Raw genomic sequence first — 22,503 nt, 5'->3', positions numbered from 1 at the left:
CCCAAAATCCTCTATATTATTAAATCTATCCCGCTAAAGTTTTCGAGAAAGATAATTAGGCGAATTGACAGAGTGTTTCACAAATTTCTTTGGGAGGGAAGGCAAGAGAGCTAGAATCCCTCAGTATGTTTTGATACGGACAGTGCGAGATGGGGGCTTTGGATATCCCATTTTGGGAAATGATTGCAGGGCGTCTGTACTAAAGAAGTCAGCAGTTTATTTTGAGGAGAGAGTTAATGATATACCGTTGTGGAAAATGCCCAATCTGAACTCCAAACTGCCTACTGTAAGAGTGACTGGGGAAGCTTTGAGAACTTTTATGATTAGTAAAGGGAGGAATATTTGGATTCACTATGGCATAACATGGGGCTACAGATTGGAAACAAGGCTCTGTGCTGGCAGAGCTGGGTTAAGAAAGTTATTTTTAGGGTTCATGATGTGTAGAAGGATGGTCAGATGATCCCTTTTGAGTTGCTCAGAAGAAATTTTGGTATAGGGAAAAGAGAACACAGGCGCTATATAGAATTAAAGTCTCTCCTTTAGGAAAGACAGGGTATGTTGGATGGTCCTATGAAGGAGGGACCAATGATCTGTGGCATTCCTCGATCCTCTCCATTTATGGTATCGACATATTTGAGTATGATGCCATTGGATGATGATTGTGTGAATGCATGGGATACATTGAGGCAGGCATGGGTAATGGAGTTAAGCACAATATATCGGTAAAAGAGTGGGACATTCTTGCGAGAGTTGGGACACATTCGAAGATGGATTTGAATTTGAGATATGTGCGACAGAGGATTCTGTGTCGACTTTACTGGACCCCTGCACGAATGGCAGGTTTGGGTATGACTGATGATGATGATGATGATGATGATTTATGTTGGGGCTGTGGTCATAGTGGAGGTAATTTGTTACACATGCTATGGGAGTGTCCAAGGGTGATTAATTTTTGGAAGTACGTGCTGAGCAGATTGGACTCATCACTGGGAGTTACGCTACCAAGAACGGCATATTCAACTATTCTCTTATCTAACAATGAGAGATGTGATGTGGCTCGAAAGTGTAGTAGATGGATCAACAGTGCTTGTAGAGGTCGAATTTTAAGGGTATGGAAGACGAGGAAAAAGCCAGATGTGGAGGGATGGCTGTTGGATATGCGAATACAATCGAGTTATGAGAAAATCATGTTAAAAAACTAAATGAGAGAGGACTCTTACTCGGAATTATGGGGGCAATTTAACAAACTGTTCGGTTAACACTTGCATTTACAGAATTTTGGGGGAAAGTAGGACGTGAAATGAGATGAAACAAACTTACTGCCTATTTGTTGAAAGTCAATGTTTGTCTAAGGTGTATTATTTGGTTGGGTAATATGTATCAGATTATTATAGTAATATAGCTGATGAGTTATAGTGGATAGTATTAGGTAGTGTAAATAAGGTTTTAGTTTAAAAAAAGATTAAGTTATAAGGACTATGTAATTAAGATGTATCCACTGCTTTGATGATTATGATGTATTGTTTCATTGTTTTGTGGTTATTTTAAAAACCAATAAATAAAGTGCAGAAAAAAAAAGAACAAGCTACTTACCAACTGTAGCGTTATTTCGACTGGATGTTCCTCCCACGTATTCCTTATCTAGGATAGTCGTATCTCGCCAGCTTTGCTGCTTTGGAAACATTTTTCGGCAGAGGGCGCTGTGCGCGAGGCCGTGGCAATGATGTCCCTCGAGGGGTGCTGTGCCCTGTCGACGTCACTCGTAGTACAAATAGCTTGTGCCGCGCCCATTGGCTTAATTTCTGTTTTTTCATTATATTAATCGAGGAACCAAACAGGCGTGCCCCAGACTGTAAGCTCTTCGCAAACGTAAAGTGTAAATCACGTAAATTGTACAGCGGGGTAGGTTGGGTGGGGTGATGAGAAATATGTGGGAGGAACATCCAGTCGAAAGAATGTTACAGTTGGTAAGTAACTTGTTCTTCGAATGGATTGTGTCCTCCCACGTATTCCTCATCTAGGATAGACTCCCAAAGCAGTAAGAAATTTGGAGGTGGGAGTACTATTTAGGCTTGTCATGGATGGAATGGAGTACTGCTTTTGCAAATAGTCCTTCTTGGGAATATGACGAATCTAAGCAGTAATGCTTTACAAAGGTGTGAATTGATGCCCAAGCTGCAGCTGATCAGATGTCAATTATGGGGACTCCCCTCTGAAGAGCCGCAGCTGTAGACATACCCCTTGTGGAATGAGCTCTAAGCCCTTCCGGCGGTTCCTTCCCCACCAGCCTGTAATAGCTAGAGTTAACCAGCTGGATATTGTTTACTTTTTCACCGCCAATCCCAATTTAGGACCAGTGCAACCTACAAAAGGTTGGTCATCTTGACATAATTCTGCCATTCTCGCTATGTAAAAAGTTAGAGCCCTTTTTGGGTCCAGTCTGTGTAATCTCTCCTCCTCTTTGATCAAATGAGGGGGAGGATAGAAAGTAGGAAGTATTCTTTTTTGCGACAGGTGAAAGTGAGAAACCACTTTCGGCAAGAAAGACGGTTTAACTTTAAGAACTACCTTGTCCTTATGAAAAACAGTATAAGGCGGTTTGCATGAAAGAGTCTGCAACTCGCTTACCCTGCAGGCTGATGTAAGTGCCACAAGAAGGGCAGTTTTCAATGTCAAGCGCCTTAATGGGCAGGAATGTAAAGGCTCAAAAAGTATACCCGTAGGAATTTTAAGATTTAAATCCGATGCTGGGACTTGAAATGGTGTAGGAGGGTACACATTAGTGAGCCCCTTAAGGAATTGGCTAACTAATGGAATTTTGTATGACATTTCCTCAGAGGAGCGATTAAAAATGGAAAGTGCAGCCAAGTATCCTTTTATTGTGCCAATCTGTGGCCAGATGCAAAAGGAAAGACAGCACTACAGGTGTGCTACATTGAAAGGGATCCACATTCTTGCCTTTGCACCAGTTACTGAACGTATTCCAATGACACCGGTACAAAGATTGTGTTGCTGGTCTGCTGGCCGAAAGCAAAATCTCCATTACGTCATCCGGAAGGTCCCAATCCTTATATCCCAGCCTCTCAGAAACCATGACTGAAGTAGAAAATACAGTGTATCAGTATAAACAATCAGAAGAAGACCTGTCAGTGCTTGACCTCTGGATGGAGAATCCGACCTTCCTCTTGCGAGAGAAGATCCTCTCTTTGGGGAAGACTTATTGGAGGGCAGATGGACATATCCAGAAGGTCCGGGCACCATGTTCTCCTGGCCCAATCCAGAGCCATTAGGATTATGGATTTCCCAAACTTTCTCAACCTCCTGATTACATGAGGAATCACGGGGACTGGAGGAAACTCATACAGGAGTGGAAAATCCCAGTACACTACAAACGTGTCCCCTAGAGCTCCTCCCGGAGGAAATTCCCTTGAGCAGAACAGTTCCTGTTGACACTGGTTGCAAACAGATCAACTTGAGGGGTTCCCCAAAGGGTGAAGATCTCTTGAAGGACTTCCTGAGCTAGGTCTCACTTGTGGGGGACTGTGCTCTGCTTGCTCTGAGCATCCACTGCTGTGTTCTGCTATCTGGCTAGGTGAACCGCCGATAGAGAGATCCCTTCTTGTATTGCCCAGAACCAGAGCTGCATTGCCTCTCTGCACAGTGGTAGTCACCCTACGCCTCCTCTCTTGTTGAGGTAGTACATGGCCACTGTGTTGTCTGTCATTATCAGGACATTCTTTCCCTGTACAGCGGGAAGAAAGGCCTTCAGAGCCAGTCTGATTTCCCTCAGCTACAAAAGGTTGATGTGTAATTTGAACTCCCATGGAGACCAACGTCTGCTGACTGTCAGATCGTTGGCGTGAGCTCCCCACCCCGTGAGTGAGGCATCTGTCACTACAGTTATCTCCTGCCCTGGCTGACAAAAAGATTCCCTCCTCGAGAATATTGTCCTTGCAAGCCAATCATAGAAGATATTGGGCCTCATTACGAGTCCGGCGGTAACCACGGCGGTAAAACCGCCTGGTTACCGCCGGACTCGTATTACCATTCCGCCTCCGTGATTCCCGGAATTACCGGGGCATTACAACCCCGGTTTTCCGGGAATCACGGAGGCGGAATGGTGTAAATCCCCATTCCCATTGAGTCCTATGGGACTCAATGGGAATCGGGATCATGGAAACACCGGCAGCATCTCGTAATGCTGCCGGTGTTTCCTCGTCCGCCTGCATGCGGGAGGTGTTAAACCCGCCAGGTCAGACCTGGCGGGAACATCACCTCCCGCCTGCAGGGGTCGGGATCAGGCGGTCCGGAAACAACGGTGGCGGCGGGTTTACCGCCACCGTTATTTCCGGACCGCCAGGGTCGTAATGAGGCCCATTGAGTCACTCTGCTCGGAGCTTGCAGAAGATCTGACATATCCCCTGAAAATTGGGACCATTGAGTCCCGAGAGCCCACTGAAGGGATCTCATTCTCAATCTGGCCTCCAGAAAAATGCAGGATGCCATGAGGCCGAGCAACCTCAGAAAATCGTAGTCTGTTAGACGCTGGGCACTTTGGAATTTTGTTACCATCTACAGTATGTGTAGAGCTTTCACCACGGGGGTCGGGGGTGGGGTGAGGCTTTCCCAGAGGAAGTATCCAAGACTGCTCCGATGAATTGGAGCTTTCGGGATGGTATCATATGAGACTTCTTGTAATTGAGGGAGAAGCCCAGTTGGTGGAGGAGGTGGCAGGTGATCCTCAGATGATCCTGGGCCTGGTCAGGTGAACGAGTCACGATTAACCAATCTTCCAGGTAGGCGGTAGATGTGAATTCCCCCTCTCCTTAGACTCGCTGCCACCACCGCCATTAGTTTGGTGAAAAACCTTGGGGCGGAGGTCAGCCTGAATGGCAGAACTCGAAACTGATAATGAAAACCGCCAATCGCGAACCTCAGGTACTTTCTCTGCTTGAGATGGATTGGCACATGAAAGTAAGCATCCTGAAGGTCCAATGATACCAACCATTCTTGGAGTTGAAGAGCCTGAAGGATCTGAGAAAGAGTAACCATCTTGAACTTGTCCTTCCTGAGGAACTTGTTCAAGTTTCTTAAATCCAAGATGGGTTGCAATCGTCCTTCCTTCTTGGGGATAAGAAAATATGGGGAGAACCAATCCTTGTTCCTCTCCGCTACATGTACATGTTCAATTGCACCTTTCTCTGGCAGGGTTAACATTTGCTGCGCAAGGAGCGGATCCGGAATTGTGATAGAACTAGCTCCCGGTGGATGATCCCGAGACCTTTTCAGAAAAGGAAGGCAGTAACCTTGGGATACTGTTTCCAGTGCCCAAGCATCTGAAGTAATGCCCCGCCATTTCTTCAGATGCTGAGAGATCCTGCCTCCCTCGGGGGTCTTGTGGACTAAGGCCTCAGAGTGGTTTGGAGGTGGCTGCAGCAGCGGCTGAGGGCAAAGATGCTGCTGCCGAGGCCGATTTAGCACTCTTCCATCGTCCACCACGAGGGAATTCCCTTTGTCCTTTCTGTACAGGACGTCCTTTTCCTCTACCGAAGGAGGAGTAGTAACGAAAAGAACAACCTCTCCGGGATGATGAGCCCAAATAAGGTTGCTGAGGTTGCCGAACGGAGGCGGTAAGGGACTTAGCCGCCACCCTGGAGGTCTGCAGCTTCTCCAAACCTTTTTCCGCCTTGCTGCCGAACAACTTTGAGCCCTCGAAAGGCATGTTGAGAAGTCTGGCCTGCACGTCTGGTGCAAATCCAGACTTTCTCAACCACGCAAATCTGCGCAGTACCGTACTTGCAGGCATGGATCTGCTGATGCTGTCAGCAGTATCCAGTCCTCCTTGGCGACATTCCTCCATTGCCTCCTTGCCATCCTTAATTATATTCAGAAAGCCTTCCCTTTCTTCGCCTTCAGGAATATGTTCAGCCGTCCCTTTAATACCGTCTCACAGGGTATGGGTAAACCTGGCTAGGGTACAGGTGACATTCGTGAACTTTAGGGCCATATTACCCGAAGTAAACACCTTGCGAGCCCAAGCATCCACTTTCTTATCCTCTCTATCTGGGGACATAGAGGGATAGGCCGACTGTCTGGAAGAAGTCGCAGCCTGGATCACCAGGCTCTCAGGTGCAGGGTGTTTTCTGAGGTAATCAGGGTCACTGGAAGATGGTCTATATTTCCTGGTAAAGCTCCTATCAATAGCTGAACTAATGTCAGGAGTCTCCCAGTTAGCCTCTACCTTCCTTTGCAGAGCCCTATGGAAGGGAAGAACTGGGTCTTTTTGCGGATCCTGATTCAGGATGTCTGTCATATCATCCTGCTCAAAGGTTGGCGAGGCCCTGCTCCAACCCATGAATTCAGTCACCTTGTTCATGAGCTTCCTGTACCCTTAATCAGCGTGTTCTGAAGGTTCAGGTTTTGTAAACTCCAACTCTGGTGTCGTTTCTAGGCCACTGGTGGAGTGGAGGGAGTCGCAGAGGTATTTCATTCTTGACTGAGGGTCAATTAGTTCCTCAGGCACTTCCCTAGAGCCAAATCTGACTCCTAGCAGAGAAACATCTTCCTCAGAGGCACTTTCCTCTTCAAAAATAGAGGACATTGAGTTAAAAAAGTCAGATTTAGAAACTGGCCTGTATATTTTTTCCTGTACCGGAATTTGCCTCGAGGGATTGGAAGGAAACGTCGAAAGCGTCAGAGGTTCCTTCGAAGAAAATGCCTTTGACTTTGGCGTCAAAGCAATCTGCGCCAATGGCGTCGATGAAGACGTCGATAAACTCGACGTTCTATGTTTCTTCGACGTGAACGGCTCGATTCCCGTGTCGAAGCCTTCCACTTCTTGGCATGGGGTCGAGGTTGTTGAGACTCCGACTTACTACTTGCCGAAGTAGTTCCTGACCTGCTTGCGCCGTCCAAGGGAGCGACCGGGGTCTGAATCTTGCGAGGATCTTTTGAGGGGGTTGAGGCAGCGTTCTCAAAGATTTGCATAATTTCCACCCTGAAAGCATTCCATTTGCTGGGTGAATTCGACCTAGTCGGGCATCGAATCATCTCAGTGGAGGAGTCCGATGACGAAGAGGGAGACTTGTGATGTCTCTTCTTTGACTTCTTCGAAGAAGTCGAAGAATGTCTCGAGTGACTTCTCGATTGAGACCTCTTCGAATGTTTATGTCGAGTGGAGTCTCTGGACCCCCCGTTTTTTTTATATTTCTTCAAAGAGCCCATTAAAGCTTCCTGCCTCGCCGCCTATTTACCTTTTCGTTCACGAAGAGCCTTTTCAGTCATAGACTGGAAGGAGCCGCAATAGTCGGTTCAATGGTCTTTTCCCAGACACCAAAGGCAAACACGCTGCTGGTCTGTGATGGACATTTTTGCCCCACAGTCATGATACTTTTTGAACCCCGAATTAGGGGTCGAGTGAGTGGAAGAAGGACATTTTCTCCTGAAGAAAAAATGAAGCGCACCGTTGTCTCGAAGCAAAAGCTCGGAAACGGAACTGAAGCCAACGGGCACGGCACAAGCTATTTGTACTACAAGGGATGTCCTCGAGGGACATGGATGCCACGACCTTGTGCACAGTGCCCTCTGCCGGATTTATTTTTCCGAAGCAGCGAAGCTGGAGAGACTCCATTATCATAGATGAGGAATACGTGGGAGGACACAATCCAAATCAAAATGTATATTTCAAATGACTTGTATACATCTTGTTTATTCATATTCGAGACAGCATATTCGACGAAATGTCCGGACACCACCTTACGTTATATTAGAGCACATTTTCAGAGGTTTCCATGAATTGCATAGGAAAAATTAATGTACAATTTATATAGTTCATCATATGGCGTTTATTCATTCTATAGATTGACCAATACAATCCTGGCCCAAATTTGGTTAGGTGGCCATTGTGTGATTTTTGCCACTTAGTGGCCTAGCTGATTGAAATAGTGTGTCTTTAGATGTACTCTTGCACTGATTTCTAAAGTTTACAATGTTCAATGGGATTATTAAATTGAAGTTTAAACCAGTATGGGAACTAAATTGCGCTAAAGAGCAGCAATCAGTGTCTGGAAGTGCACTTATCTGAACTGATTATCAACTAAAAAGAAGGAACCAATAATATTCTATGCTGTCCAATCAATGGACTTTCAAACGTAGTTATCTGCGTCCTTCCAGTAGTGTTTTTCCTCATGAGTGTTTCCTTCCACATGACAAGTACATCTATTGTAAGGTTGATGGCTTACCTTGAGTCCATATTCTGTTTCGCTGCGCAGGTGTTCTTCAATAAGTTCACTGGCTAAAAGTTGGGGAAAAAAGTGAGCAGATATGAACATCACAAGCAGATAGTACTGCATAGTTGAGTAGAGTAGCAATTAAATGAAACAAGTTGAATTTGCTGAGCAAACACTTTGCATACATCAGATTTATGTGAATGCAGCATGGCATCATCAATGTTGCAACCGTTCTTTAAGTCCCAATGTAAATCATGTTCAACACAATGGTGTAACCCGTAACAATCTGTTGGCAAGATGAGAGCATCGCGATGTACCTTGACTCAGCGCCAGATTACTAGTTATGCCCATCCAAAGGGAGCATCAGCTGTAATTGAAAGCATGCTAGTTGTAACTGATGTAAGGAAGATCTGCTCGGGTGAAGGTCATATGCCCATTTCTGGTCGAGAAACATTTGAGCAACATTCACTCCTTACCATTTATCTCTAGGACATCTGAAGCAGCTCTGCCACCCAGTTCTTGCCTACTCAAAACCCTCCAACCAAGAGAGACAGGGAGATGGAGACAAACACAGTGACAAATAGAGTTAGACAGACAGAGACAGACCGAGTGAGAGACTGACATACACAGAGAGATAGGACAGAGAGAGAGAGAGAGAGAGACTGACAGTGATAGAGAGACCAACAGGTGACGAGAGAGGCAGAGTGAGAGCAATAGAGATAGTGAGAGACAGATGGATACAGCGAGAGTGACCGAGAGAGATACATTAAGGGAGCAAGACCGACAGACAGAGACAAACTGTAAAAGACAGAGACAGTGAGAGAGGCCAACAGAGAGAGGCAGACAGTGAGAGAGAGAAAGAGAGAGAGAGAGAGAGACCTTCAGAGAGAGAGAGAGAGAACAGAAAAACATTAAGAGACAGACAGTGAGAGAGAACAGACAGTCAGAGAAAGAGATAGATACAGACAGACAGTGAGAGAGACAGTGAGGGAGAGAAGCTGACAGACGGTGATAGCGAGGCCAGCAGACAGCAAGCGAGACAAAGCGTGAGAGGGATGGAGATAGAGACAGTGAGAGAGATGGCGACAGTGACAGAGACATTAAGGGAGAGAGAGAGACCAACAGAGAGAGACAAACAGTAAGAGACAGTGAGAGAGACCAACAGAGAGAGGCAGAGACAGTGAGTGAGAGAGAGAGAGAAAACAGAAAGACAATGAGAGACAGAGACAGTGAGAGAGAGATCAACAGACAGACAGTTGGAGAGAGACTGGCAGATAGTGAGAGACAAACAGTGAGAGAGAAAGTGAAAGACAGAGACATAGCGAGAGTGAGACAGACAGTGAGAAAGACAGAAAGTGACAGACAGAAGAAGGAGAGAAGACAGAGATGAGTGTGTGAGACAGAGGGATTTGAAGATCCGAAGGCTGCTTTCAACTCAATTCATAGGGGGGAGTTGTGGGAGTTCCTTATGAAGGAAGACTGAGGGAAGGGTAAGTGGAGATACTAGAGGGGCTGCACAATAGGTATGTGGCAAGAGTAAGATACGGTTTGAATGTATGACAGACTGTGTTAATTTATGAAGGAATTGGTGTCAGACCGAGGTGTGTGCTGGCTCCCACTTTAGTTTGCCTGTTCCCAAATGATTTAAACTAGTTTCTATTGGGTGAGAAACTGGATGTACCCAAAATGGGAGGTCAGGAAGGTCGACTCTAGCTATTTGGTGACAACGCTGTGCTACTCACTTGATTGGAAATACCAATGTATAAATTACTGGACGCCTTTTGTAATTACTGCATGTGAAAAAAGCTGGTCATGAACAAGAGCAAAACAAAAGCAACCGTGATGGGCCCAGCTAAATGCCCTGCAAGAAGCTTTGTGTGAATAGTAGATGTTTAGAGGTACCATCTTCTCCTAGACTACCTTAGCATCTGCTTTGATAACGAAACATTATGGGGAACACAGGTGGAAAGGGTTCTGAATTAATTGGGCTAATCTATGGGTGGTGTTCAACAGGAAGGTTCGGGAGGAATTGCCTTGAACATTATCTTGATGTTTATCAGAGGAGGTCCATTTCTGCGGCTATATATGTTTCTGGAGACTGGGACTAGGTGCCATATGCCACAGTGACTGTAGCTGAAAGTTCCGTCCAAGGAACCCACTTCTCATTGTCAAAGCAAGCTCTGACCGGACTTTTGTGTCCAGAAACCTTGATCTGTACTATTGGTTTTGCCATCGGGCTAATCAAATGTTGGCTGAGGGGTAACTGGGAGTCAGATGTATGCCATGTTACAGTGAAAGCATTAGTTCTTTGTATGTATGAATAATCCTGTGGCTGGTTTCGGTGAAAAAGAAGTTTGCCTTGAGATTTGGAACCTTGTTGGAGTCTTGAACTAAGATTACAAGGGATTCCCTTAGCGGAGTGAGGAAGAAACATTTGGATGTGACAAGGGAGGAGATGTTGTGTCACTTGGACAAAAGCCCCATGCGTCCTGGTATTTGAGATATATGGGCATTTGGGGGTTGGAGACCTACGTGGCTTCAAATATGCGACCAGAGGCAAAGAAGTGATTTATGCAGTTCAAATGTGTATACCTCCCTCGGGGCCATCTTACTGCTAACTGGGGCAAGGCGCTGTGGGGTGGAATTGAATGTGATAATAAGACCACAATATACTTTCATCTTATACACATGTTATTACCGATGAGGAAAATAGGGGCTTCTATCTCTCTTTTAGTCAAACAATATTTAAATATATAATGAGGCATTGGAATGCTGTACATCAAGTCGAGAGGGTGACAGAAGTAGGGGCCGCTATCTCACTGCAGCCTGGCACAAAATAAGAAAGGTCGAGGGGGAATGTTGAGCTATCCGTAAGATGGCTACATAATCTTCAGATCCCTCGGACTGGGAGATAGCTTATAAAAATGGATCTGAATTTTCATCAAATTTCTAAATGAGGCTCTTTACATCTCTTAATAGCTCCTCATGACCACTGCTGCGTAGCCACAGCTGGTAAAGTGTAATGGTCCCAATATTGGGGTTATATGTGGAGCAGATGGTGGGTATTCATTCCTCAGAGCTTTTCCAAAGTTGGAGAATCAACCACTCGCTCCCTGGAACTTGTTTGCTGCTGCTTAACCCTCCCGCTTTGCTGAAGTACGTTACATTGTGACGGGCCACAGTACGCTGATGCTTTAGCTTCTTTACTGACACCTAATGCTCATTAAGATTATTACAGCTTTCTAATACAAATATCTGCTATGATGCATTTAAGTTCTTATAGAACTTGACTATTGAAAAAAACTTTAGTTATTGGTTTATTTTATAGGCAACACGAAAGAGGATGAGGAAGTTCAATGCAAGGTTGTTTCCACTAATGATTTATCCTCTTTAAATTTAGGCACAGATACAAATGTAAGCGAGTTATCAAACATTCGTACATCTATATCCATGTAAGACTCTCGTTCACTAACTATTCAAGAAGATTTTCACTTCTTTAAAAATGAAATTAAAATTTTATCAGAAGGTTAGGAGAGGCTGAAGAATGTATCTCCTTTGTCGAGGATAGATTGGAAGGTTTGGAAACCATGCAGCATAAAACGTCTCAATTGGAATCTGTTGTTACAGAGCTCAACGATGGAGATAATGTTCCTTTTTATGGAATTCCTGAGAAAAATAAACTGAATGACCTGATAACATTTCTAGAAAATTGGATTCTAAAAGGCCTGTGCATTTCTTTTTCACCACCTTAGGAACTGAAGAGAGCTCATAGGATAAAACCTTGCTTTACAAATAATAATTTCCCTCCAAGACTGCTTATTGCTTTCTTTTTGAGACGTCAGCAGGCTTTCCTTGTTTTATCTGCAGCTAAGAAGCATCTCCTATAATCTTTGATGGTCAAAGAAATCTTCATTTCTCCTGACTTTTCGAAAGCAACACAATCTAAAAGGAAAATGCTCTTAGATTTAAGACTGTCTCTTAAAAAACTGGGTATCAGATATGGTTTATTGGAGCCTGCTAGAATGAACATCTCCATCCCTGACAGTCCCAGTACAGAATTGACTTACCACGTTTATATTTTCAAACCAATTTACCCTCTTCAACCTTCTTCTATGGTTATCTCATCATTGGATAACCCTTCTTCATCAACCTTCTCCAGGCATGACGACTCGCATACCTTGCAACCCGCTTATGAACAATAAAAATAAACTAGGAACATTCAATCTACCACAGAACAGATTTGAGACTGCAGCTTTTTCCAACACCTCTGATATTCTTGATCGACGAAGAGACAAATCTAGATCTCTGATTAAAGCAGGAGATCCGAACCTTACCTCAGTAGAGGATTAACCTTGTCCCTATTACGTTGCATCGCAAACATTCTCTTCTTTCTTGTATGACTTTATCTAAGTCTTCTATTTTTTACAATAATCCTCTTACTGGTCCTTAACTACTAATCATCATACATTTACTCTCCCCTTTTTCAGTCAGGGGCTTGTGAGATTTTGTGGTCACTCTTTCCCATGCTTCTGTCGTCCCCATAATATTATAATACTTCTTTCTTCTACTATTTCCCAATTTTCTGTTTTATTTGCTTCTCTTGCCTATCTACTCTTTATTATTCCTTTCATCATCACCTCAATATTTACACAATCTTAGACTTTATTTTCTCTTTTACCATTATTTTAATAATCTTTTTTTCTATTTTTTAGATACTTCCATTCCTTATGCTTTCTCCTTATAAGTTATGAAAGTTTACCAATTGAATTCAAGATGTTACTTATAGTTTGTGGTACTATGAATTTTAGTTTTTCCTTTTTATGTTACTTTTATTATTTTTAAGGTCACACCATTTATTCTAAACCCGATGAGCATTAAAATAGTCAATTGGAATTTTTAAAGGTCTTAATCATCCAGTTAAATGCCAAACATTTTTTCTCAATTATCCAACTTCAAAATGGACACTGCTTGTCTCCAAGAAACCCATTTAAAATCTGAATTTGAAAATAAAAAAAGAGAAGTTCTTGGATAGGGGATATTTTCTTCTCGAACACTCTTAGGACATTGGGTGGAGTAACTATTTTTATCAACAAGTTGGTTTCATCAGGAAAAAGATTCTGAAGGTAGCTGGATTATTGTGAATACTATGTTGAATAACATTCCGGTTACTATTGTTAACATTTATGGTCCGACTGAACCTTATCCCTTTTTCTGGGAATGATCTAAAACAAAAACGTGTCCGAAAAAATTCTGATTGCTTAGTTATTTGCAGAGATTGCAATCATATTTGTGATTTTTCTCTCAATCATAAATCAAATGCCAAATTGATCAACTCTAAATCTCGCAAGAGTTTTTAAAATGTTAAAGATGACTTAAATATACACGATTCTTGGCGTTTCTGTCGCCCTGATTTGAAAGATCAGACTTTTTCCTCCCCTCAACAATCCTTCTCTAATTTAATTATATCTTTGTTAATTCTCCATTAGTTCCTGCCTTGCTAAACTCCGAGATTGGTCCCTTAACTATTTTCTGACCATGCCCTGGTTGTTACTTCACTTTAATGGGAATTTACCCCTAACCACTCCTCCAGATAGAGGTTTAACTCATTCTTTTTAAAAGATCCAACTTTTAAAGCTGCTCTCGTGGGCTTTATTATTCAATTCATTGTCTTTAAGAACAAAACAATCTGAACAAAAATATCCAATGATTTACTGCTCTCTATCAAATAATTTGAAGCTTCTTACTATAATATCCCAGATGATAGTACATTAAAAGTACTTATGAATAAGTGTATTGAATTTAATAAATTATGTACAGAAAAAGTGAACAATTCATACTTCGTAGCAAAGCTAAATATTACAGAGGATCCAATAAAGCCAGCAAGATATTATCCTCCTATTTAGAACATAAAAAGAGAAATCCATTATTACATCCATTACAGACTCAACTGGTAAAAGATTTCTAACAAATTAGATCACTAAAGCTTTGCTTTTTATTCAGAACTATATACATCAGATCCTGCTATTAGATTATCTGAAATTTACTTTTTATTTTTTTCAATTACAAGAAAAATCTGCCTGAACCAATATATGTCTCTCCCCTGGATAATCCCATAAAAAACTGGTAAAGATTCGGGGCTTGATGGCTATTCAATACATTTTGATTAGATCTTTCACAGAATCCCTTTCTCCTAAACATTTTGAACTATATGATCACTTCTTTACTTCAGGGCACAGTTGTGTATCTTTTGGTGAGGCTTTACCAATTCTTTTTTCCCTACACCTAATAAAGATGCTGCATTAACCAAAAATGACCAACCCATCTCTCTTATTAATAAGACTCCAAGTCTTGCCAACATTTTAGCTAAGAACATTTTCTTCCTAAACTTTTCATATTGCTCAGTAAGAATGTATAAAAGGTTTCTATGAATCCTCCAATAGTAGATCACTTTTTGTTTTTAATTCAATTTTATTGAGTTTTGTTCAATGCCAGTCATAGTAAAAACAAATTATACACTCAAAAATACAGAATAGTCGGAGCTTTTCAAAGGCATTGTCTAATCACACATTTAGGTAGATCCGGCTTCGAGCTGTGAATCTTCAACATGACTTTCCCTTCTCCCTCCCTCCACCCACCCCCCATGGGCTGAGCAAGCATCTTTATTGACATGCCTGTGTGTGTCTATGAGTGGTCACAACGTGTAGGCGAGGGGACTGCCTCGTTGGGAGAGTCTTTTTGTGCCTTCATTTTAGATCACATGTGTTAGATTACAACCCAGTATTTCAGTCAGTTTCTACCCGCCCAGAGAGGGAGGGACCTCCATCTTCCACTCCCCTGTTCATCGCTGTGGTATTCATGACAAGCATTTACTCGTAAAGTCCATCCATAGGGCCTCGCATTGTGAGGCTCTTCCACGAAGGCATGCTGTAATCTTTTCCATTAGACATATATTTGAGGCCACGTTAATCCATTCACTCTCACTCGGGATCATTCTAGACTTCCATTTCATCACAAGTATTGCACGGGCAGCTAGCAATAACTGGGGGACCAAACCTTTAATCCTTCTCCATGCGTCTTTGCTTTTTTCAAGGCCAAACAATAAAAGATGGGGGTCTGCAGATCTGTGGATGCCGTCTATATCTCTAATCCAACCCAGGACCTCGTCCCAATATACCCTTATTCGGGGACAACCCCACCACATATGCCAATAGTCTGCCACAATCACGCCAACATTGCGGACTGGCTGTTTGGAACATCCTAGAGAGCCTGAGAGGATCGTATTGCCATCTGTGTAATAATTTGATAGCGTGTAATTTATATTGACTCAATATGGATGTTTGCGAGGCTGCTTTGCACATTCTTCCCCACATGTCTGGGCTTAAATGTTTGCTTATGTCCCTCTCCCATATGCCTCTAAATGGTTCCGTAGTCCCGTCTCCTGCCTCTCAGTTCTTTATACATGGCAGATATCAAGCCCTTCATCTCTGTTTTGGTGTCCAATGGCGTTTCAAAGGGGGTAAAGTCCCTCTTCAGCTTGTCCCTCCATTCTGCTTTCGTCAGAATGCCTTTTATCTGTAGATATTGAAAGATGGATAGTGTGCCTATCCCCAGGGATTCTGTCAGTTCCGGGAAGTGTTATAAAAGAGTCCTTTTTCAGCAGTTGTCCCACCCTTTCTAAACCAGCCTCATACCACGTTTGGAACATCTCCACATTGGGAATGTGTTATTTCCAGGGGACCATAAGTGGCTCAGTGGGGATGGCCATGTTGAGACCTTTTGCATCCTTGTACCCTTTCTCCTGATAAACCATATAGTGCTCAGTATCGGGTGGTTTTCAATTCTATTATAAAGCTTTTTCCTGGGGGACCATAGCCACTCTGAAACTGTGGCCGGTGATAGGTAGTGGATGTCCATGGTGATCCATTGGGGTTCTTTGTGGTTGCGTAGATGGGGGATTAGGACTCGTAATTGGGCCGCTTCATAATATTTTCTTAGGTCCGGGAGACCTACCCCTCCTTTGTCCTTGGGAAGTGTTAGGGTGTTGTATGAGATTCTAGCCTTTTTCCCCTGCCAGACAAATCCCACAATGGCTCTCTTGACCTCCACGAAGAAGTTCCTTGGCATCTCGATGGGGAACATTTGGAAGGGGTACAAGAACCGGGGGAGACGCACCATTTTAACGGTGTTGAGTCGCCCTAACCATTATATTGTCAGCTTGCTCCATTTACTAAGGTCTGCGTGAAAACCTTGGAGAAGGGGAGGGAAATTATGCCTAGGTATTTCAATTTAGAGTGTTCGATCTTGAGACCTAATCAGGAAAATTTGTCTTCGTCTGAACCCTGCAGTGGAAAGAGAATAGACTTGGCTTTGTTCACTTTAAACCCAGAGAGTCGACCATAGTCTTCTAGTAGATGAAGAGCCCAGGGGATGGATGTCATGGGGTTAGTCGTATGTAGAAGTAGGTCATCGGCGTAGAGGGCCACCTTGTATTCAACCGCTCCCGGTTGCATTCCCTCCACCCGGGGGTCAGCCCTCATCTTTTGTGCCAAGGGTTCCAGGGAGAGAGCGAAGAGGATTGCTGAGAGGGGGCATCCCTGCCGAGTGCCTCGTTCTAGCTCGAACCATCTGGAGCATTCTCCATTCACAAATATAGATGCTTTAGGAGATGTGTACATCGCCTGTATTCCCTTTCTGAACCTTGGGCCTATCCCAACCTTACATAGGACTGCTCTCAAAAATTCCCACTCTACACTGTCAAAGGCCTTCTCTGCATCGATTGTGAGGAGGATGGGTTCACTGGGCATATTCTGGGATGCATGAATAAAGAGTGTTTTGCGCATTGAATCGGCTCCCTGTCTCCCCAGTATAAAGTATAAAGCCAACCTGATCGGGATGGATGAGTTGGGGCATTAGTGTCTCTAATCTAGTGGCCAGAACCCTTGTAATAATTTTCGCGTCTAAGTTAAGCAGGGAGCTGGGGCGATATGATCCACATTTCATGGGGTCTCTTCCCTCATTGGGAATTACTGTAATGAGTGCACGGGTGAAGGAGTCTGGGGCTTTTTCTGACTGTAGTATTTCATTGAAAAGCTCTACCATGAATGACGTGAGTTGTGCACTAAAGGTTTTATAAAATCCGGCCGTGTAACCATCCTCCCCTGGAGATTTTCCCAAGGTTAACCTCTTTATTGTTCAGTTATAGGGGATTCTAACAGCTCTGAGTCTGGGCCTGATATCTTGGGCATGGTGTTAGAGGACAGATAGGTTTCGGTGTCTGATTGGTCAGGGTTTGCTTCCGAGATGTATAGGGTCTCATAGAAAGTGGCGAAGGATTCCGGATGGTGGGAGTGGTATCATCTGGAGCAGAGTTAGCTTCAATTATTTCTAGCACTTTTTGCTTGGCTCCTTGTTCCCTAAGCCTGGTGGCTAACAACGCGTCAGCTTTGTCTCCTTTCTCATAAAATTTCTGTTTCAGGAGTCGGAGCTTGCGCACAATCTGCTCATGTTCTATTAACCTCAGTTCCTCCCTCTCATCTTCCCTCCTAATCTCCGCTTCTAGTGGACATATCTCAGTTCTGAGTCTGTATTCGATAATCTGCCTCTCTCTTTTCTTGCGGGACCCCTCTTTTATTGGGATACCTCTCCAGGTAGCTTTCCCCGCTTCCCAGACTACCTGTTTGGATACCTCGCCGGTGTTGTTCAATTTAAAATATTCACTAATCTCCATCTCCATTTCTGTCTTAAAGACAGGGTCCTTCCAAAGATTCTCATTACATCTCCATTTTGCTCCCGCGACAGGCAAGTTATCCCACCGGGTGTCAGCTACCACCATACCATGATCGGACTATGTGACTGGGACTATCTATGGCCGTGTTGTGATGGTCTGAAAGATCTTTGGATAAATATATGTAGTCGATTTGGGTAAGTGTGTTGTGAGGGGTGGAGTAAAAAGTGTAACCCTGTTCGTTTGGGTGCATATCTCTCCACACGTCTCTCATTCCATATACATCCATCACCTCAGCAAACTCTGTGCAGTCACCCCTACTCTGGTCTCTCGCCTCAGGGTTAGCAGGCTTCCAATCCATAGCCGGGTCTGCCCATTGCTTGAAGTCCCCTCCTAGAATGATATGGCCTGAGGCCTCTAGCATTATTTTAGGGATCATTTTGGCCAGGAAGTTGGCCTGTCCTGAATTGGGGGAGTAGATTGTGACGATCGTAACTTTCACTTTTCCAATGGACCCCGTCACCAATAGGGCACGCTCTTCTACATCGGACCAGGTCTTAGCAAACTCAAACTCTATTCCTCTTCTAATGGGGATTCACACTCCTCCCTTCTGTAGTGGACCAGATCCCCAGAACTCTGTATCCATATGCCTCCTGAGGATTTGCCGCTCCTCCCCCTTGGCATACTTAGTGTCATGATCACTGCTTCCAAGGAGCCAGGACTATCCCAACGTCCTTGGAAGCAGGCCCCTAATCCTAAACCTAGGCACCAGCCGGTCCCCACTGGGACCTTTTGGACCTTGTCCTGGCGCCGGTGGCACCAGGCTCATCAAAGCCATCGGTCCCGCACTGGAAGCGCCGGGCTCATAATATGTGTGAAGATGCTTGGGTGGACTTACCTGCAGCAGACCATGCTGCTTACTTACCAGCTACATAGGAATCCTCTGTAAGCCGGAACTATTTTCTTACCTGGGTGGGGCAAGCTCCACGCCCTGGATACAACACTGGAACTCTTCTGGAACAGGAACTCTTTTCTTACCTATGCGGGGCCGTGGAGGAAGACGCCTCATCACTCCTAGGCTATTTAAACCACACCCGATTGATGAAGCGTGCTTCGCGTTATTCTGCATCTGCAGCAGAACGCTCACCGAGTCTGTTCCAGCTTTTCTTCTTCCGATCCTGTACCTGCAAGAACAATACTTACCATTCCAGTATCCAGTCTTCAGCAGCGCCTGTAAAAGACAAGAAACAACAGGTTAGCACGGCGACTTCACATGCAACGCATTCCTTACCTGGTCCATCGGCAGCGACCATTTCTTCACGCTGCACCTCCGCCTGTGGAGACAAAGGCATAGTTATTACTTACCGGCAATCCGCGAATTTCGGATGTTTTCAACGCTGCAACCCAGCATCTGAAAGACAAAAGAAGAGACATTAGACAGGTATTTACTTACGCCCATCGCGCTCGCCAGAATAGAGCGCCTGCTACTACTCCGGCGTTTTCCAGCATCTCTTCAGCACGAACTCACAGCTGTGAAGGAAAGAGACAGTTAAAGCGCTTGCATTTACTTACGCATTTCCAAGCGCTTCTTTCCAAGGCTCTGGCTCCAGCTTTGGCTCTCTTCATTCCATCTTCTAACACAAGAGCCCTGCAAAACAAATAGAAGAAAGCATTATTCTGAGCCCTGTTCAATACTTACGTGTCCTCGCACCTAAAGACTATATGGACTAAAAGGTGTCCGGAAACTCACCGCTTGTGCTGTTAACGGCGGTTGCGATCCTCTGATGTTAAGAGGCCTACGTTTCACCCAGTGAAGGAACTGGCAACGGCACCCTGCACCAGACGCAGATGGAGAGTCCAGCATTCACCTATCTAAGGTGAGCACGTTGACCTGGGGGCTCTACGGAGAAGCTTAGAAGAGAGAGAGAGAGAGAGAGAGAAGGACACTCAATTGCCCAGATCTTTAACCCCATATATTCTTTCACCTGCAGAAATCTCACCCTTCGAGTTTGACACACAGTGCGAAGAGGCTCAGCCCCAGAAGCCAATCGAGTCCTGCACATCACTGAGTCACAGACACCTTCCTGCCTAGACCAGCGCCTCCGTGGGAATCAGGTGAGCGTTACAGAACGCGAAGCCACCACAAAACTCCTACCCAGGCGCAATGGAAACCTCGGACACAGACCAACTGGCCGGATTGCTTGGGGAACTAAGAGCAGAGGTACATGCAGCTCGTCAGGAAACAAACTCTTTGAGAAGAGAGCTGATAATATCCAAGGAGCGAACGGAGGACCTCGCTAGGCAATTACTACAAACGCAGGCAGGACAGACTCCTTTGCCCGCTCCAGGAGTAAGTTATCCTTCAGCATCCTCCAATCTAGTGCAAATCAATCTACCCGGTAATGTGCCGAACGCTTTTCTGGTGACCCAAAGAAATTTGCAGTGTTTATCAACCAGTGCCGCCTACACTTCTTATGTCGCCCAGCTGCCTTTCCAACAGACCAGACCAAGGTGGCTTTCGTGCTTTCTTATCTCAGTGGCAGTGCCGCAGATTGGTCGATCCCTTTGGTCACTCAGGATGATCCGGTCCTTCACGATTTTCAGGCCTTCCAGTCCAGCATGGAGAAACTGTTCGCAAGACATGCCCAAGGGCAGGCCTTGGACAATGAACTCCTTTCGTTACGACAGGGTAATCAAGACCTCTTGACTTATATTGCCTTATTCAACAGACTTATAGTGGAAACTCAATGGCCGGAGGATAAAAGAATAACGCTTTTCTACAGAGGCCTGCGTGGAGAGCTCAAGGATGTGTTAGCTCAAATTGTGAATCCTCCACAAGAATGCTCAGACTATATTGACTTAGTTGTCCAATTGGACCACAGATTACAGAACAGGAAGGCTGATCGTTCCAAATTTGATACCCGAGTATTTTCTAAACCACAGACCTCTACTAGGGGAGCTGACACCGTGGAACCCATGCAACTAGGGGGCATGAAAGGACCTTTAACTCAAAAGGAGCGGGAAAGAAGAAGACAGCTGCAATTATGCCTCTATTGCGGAAACTCGGGGCACTTTCTTCGAGACTGCCCAGTGAAACCAGCTAAGAAGGCTGTAGGAGCCGCAGATACCTGTACCCAAAATTCTGAGCAGGGAAACGACCTAGCCCGACAAGTGTAGAGGTCCTCTTGCCGAGCGTTAAAATCTGTCCCGTGACCTCGCATTTCGTGGTGCCTATGGTCCTCATTAGCCCAGAACGTCCGGATCGTTTGCATGCAATTGAAGCTTACATCGACAGCGGAGCAATCGGTAATTATGTGGACCGTGAAATGGTATCAAGGATGAATCTACCTCTTGTCCCTAAGGCAGTAAAAGACGTCATTACTACAGTGGATGGCACGGAGATAGCCTCCGGACCAGTAACGCATGCCACCCAAGAAGTGACGTTAGTGAGCTAAGATGGACACCGGGAGAAAATCGTGTTCGATGTGATCAAGGCCCGTCAGTTCCAGATAATTCTGGGAATTCCTTGGTTAGAGAAGCACAATCCTCAGATCGATTGGCGAGCAAAGACGGTTCAGTTTCCAGAATGTTTTACCACTTGTTATCCTCGGCCTGATGTTTCACTGGCAGCGATCTCTTCCGAGGTTCCCAAATTACCTCCCGAATACCAGGAATTCCAAGACGTCTTTCGGAAGGACCAAGCTAACACCCTGCCTCCTCATAGGTCCTACGACTGTCAAATAGACCTGATACCCGGAACAACTCCTCCTTGCAGTAGGATTTATGCCCTCACCGAGCCAGAGAATCTTCACCTCAGACAATATCTGGACCAATACCTAGCTAACGGGTTTATCCGTCCTTCAAAATCTCCAGCTTCCTCGGCTTTGTTCTTCGTTCCGAAAAAGGAAGGAGACCTTAGGACTTGCATAGATTACCGCGCCCTGAATCAAATCACCGTTAAAAACAGATACCCGTTACCTTTGATCCCTGAACTCCTGGACCAAGTCAAAGACGCATGTATTTATACAAAGTTGGATCTCAGAGGAGCCTACCACTTGGTACGAATAAAAGAGGGCGATGAATGGAAGACGGCCAAAGCTCAGTCTTCCAGACAGCTTCGCTGGGCTCTGTTTCTGGCTGAGTTTGACTTTATAATTACTTATCGACCAGGCAGTAAAAACGGAAAGGCAGATGCTCTCTCCCGGATGGGAGTAGATGAACATTTGACCAATCCAGAACCAATACCCATAATCCCAGAACAAAGGATTTTGGGTTTGGTCAGCGCTCAATCCTTTGAAGACATCAAGACTACAGTCAAATCACTCCTAACCCCGGCCGATTTGCAGGACTGGCAATTAAAGGGAAAAGAATTCTCAGTGGATCAAGACCTACCATATTTCCGAGGACGATTGTACTTGCCCTGTGAGAAAATACAAAAACAAGTAATCTCCTGTTATCACGACTCTCTAATGGAGGGTCACCCTGGCATTACCAAAACCATGGAAAAGATCAAAAGACATTTCTGGTGGCCATCATGGAAGAAGGATATTA

The 22,503-nt window shown here is 44.6% G+C and overlaps 1 protein-coding gene across 3 annotated transcripts in view; it reads right to left on the bottom strand.

The window, feature by feature from the left end:
• AK9 (adenylate kinase 9) overlaps window positions 1-22,503 on the bottom strand; it is a 1,784,103-nt gene that overhangs the window by 1,526,406 nt on the left and 235,194 nt on the right. For all 3 annotated transcript variants that reach the window (XM_069606660.1, XM_069606662.1, XM_069606661.1), the window contains exon 5: window positions 8,241-8,293. In XM_069606660.1, the coding sequence (XP_069462761.1) occupies window positions 8,241-8,293 (53 nt within the window). The remainder of the gene's footprint in view (window positions 1-8,240; window positions 8,294-22,503) is intronic.

This window comes from Ambystoma mexicanum, chromosome 4p (genome assembly GCF_040938575.1).
Source record: "Ambystoma mexicanum isolate Mex_15411 chromosome 4p, UKY_AmexF1_1, whole genome shotgun sequence".
In the NCBI taxonomy this organism is placed as follows: domain Eukaryota; kingdom Metazoa; phylum Chordata; class Amphibia; order Caudata; family Ambystomatidae; genus Ambystoma; species Ambystoma mexicanum.
Note: the sequence above shows the minus strand (reverse complement) of the source record. Positions and strands in the feature narration are given on the sequence as shown.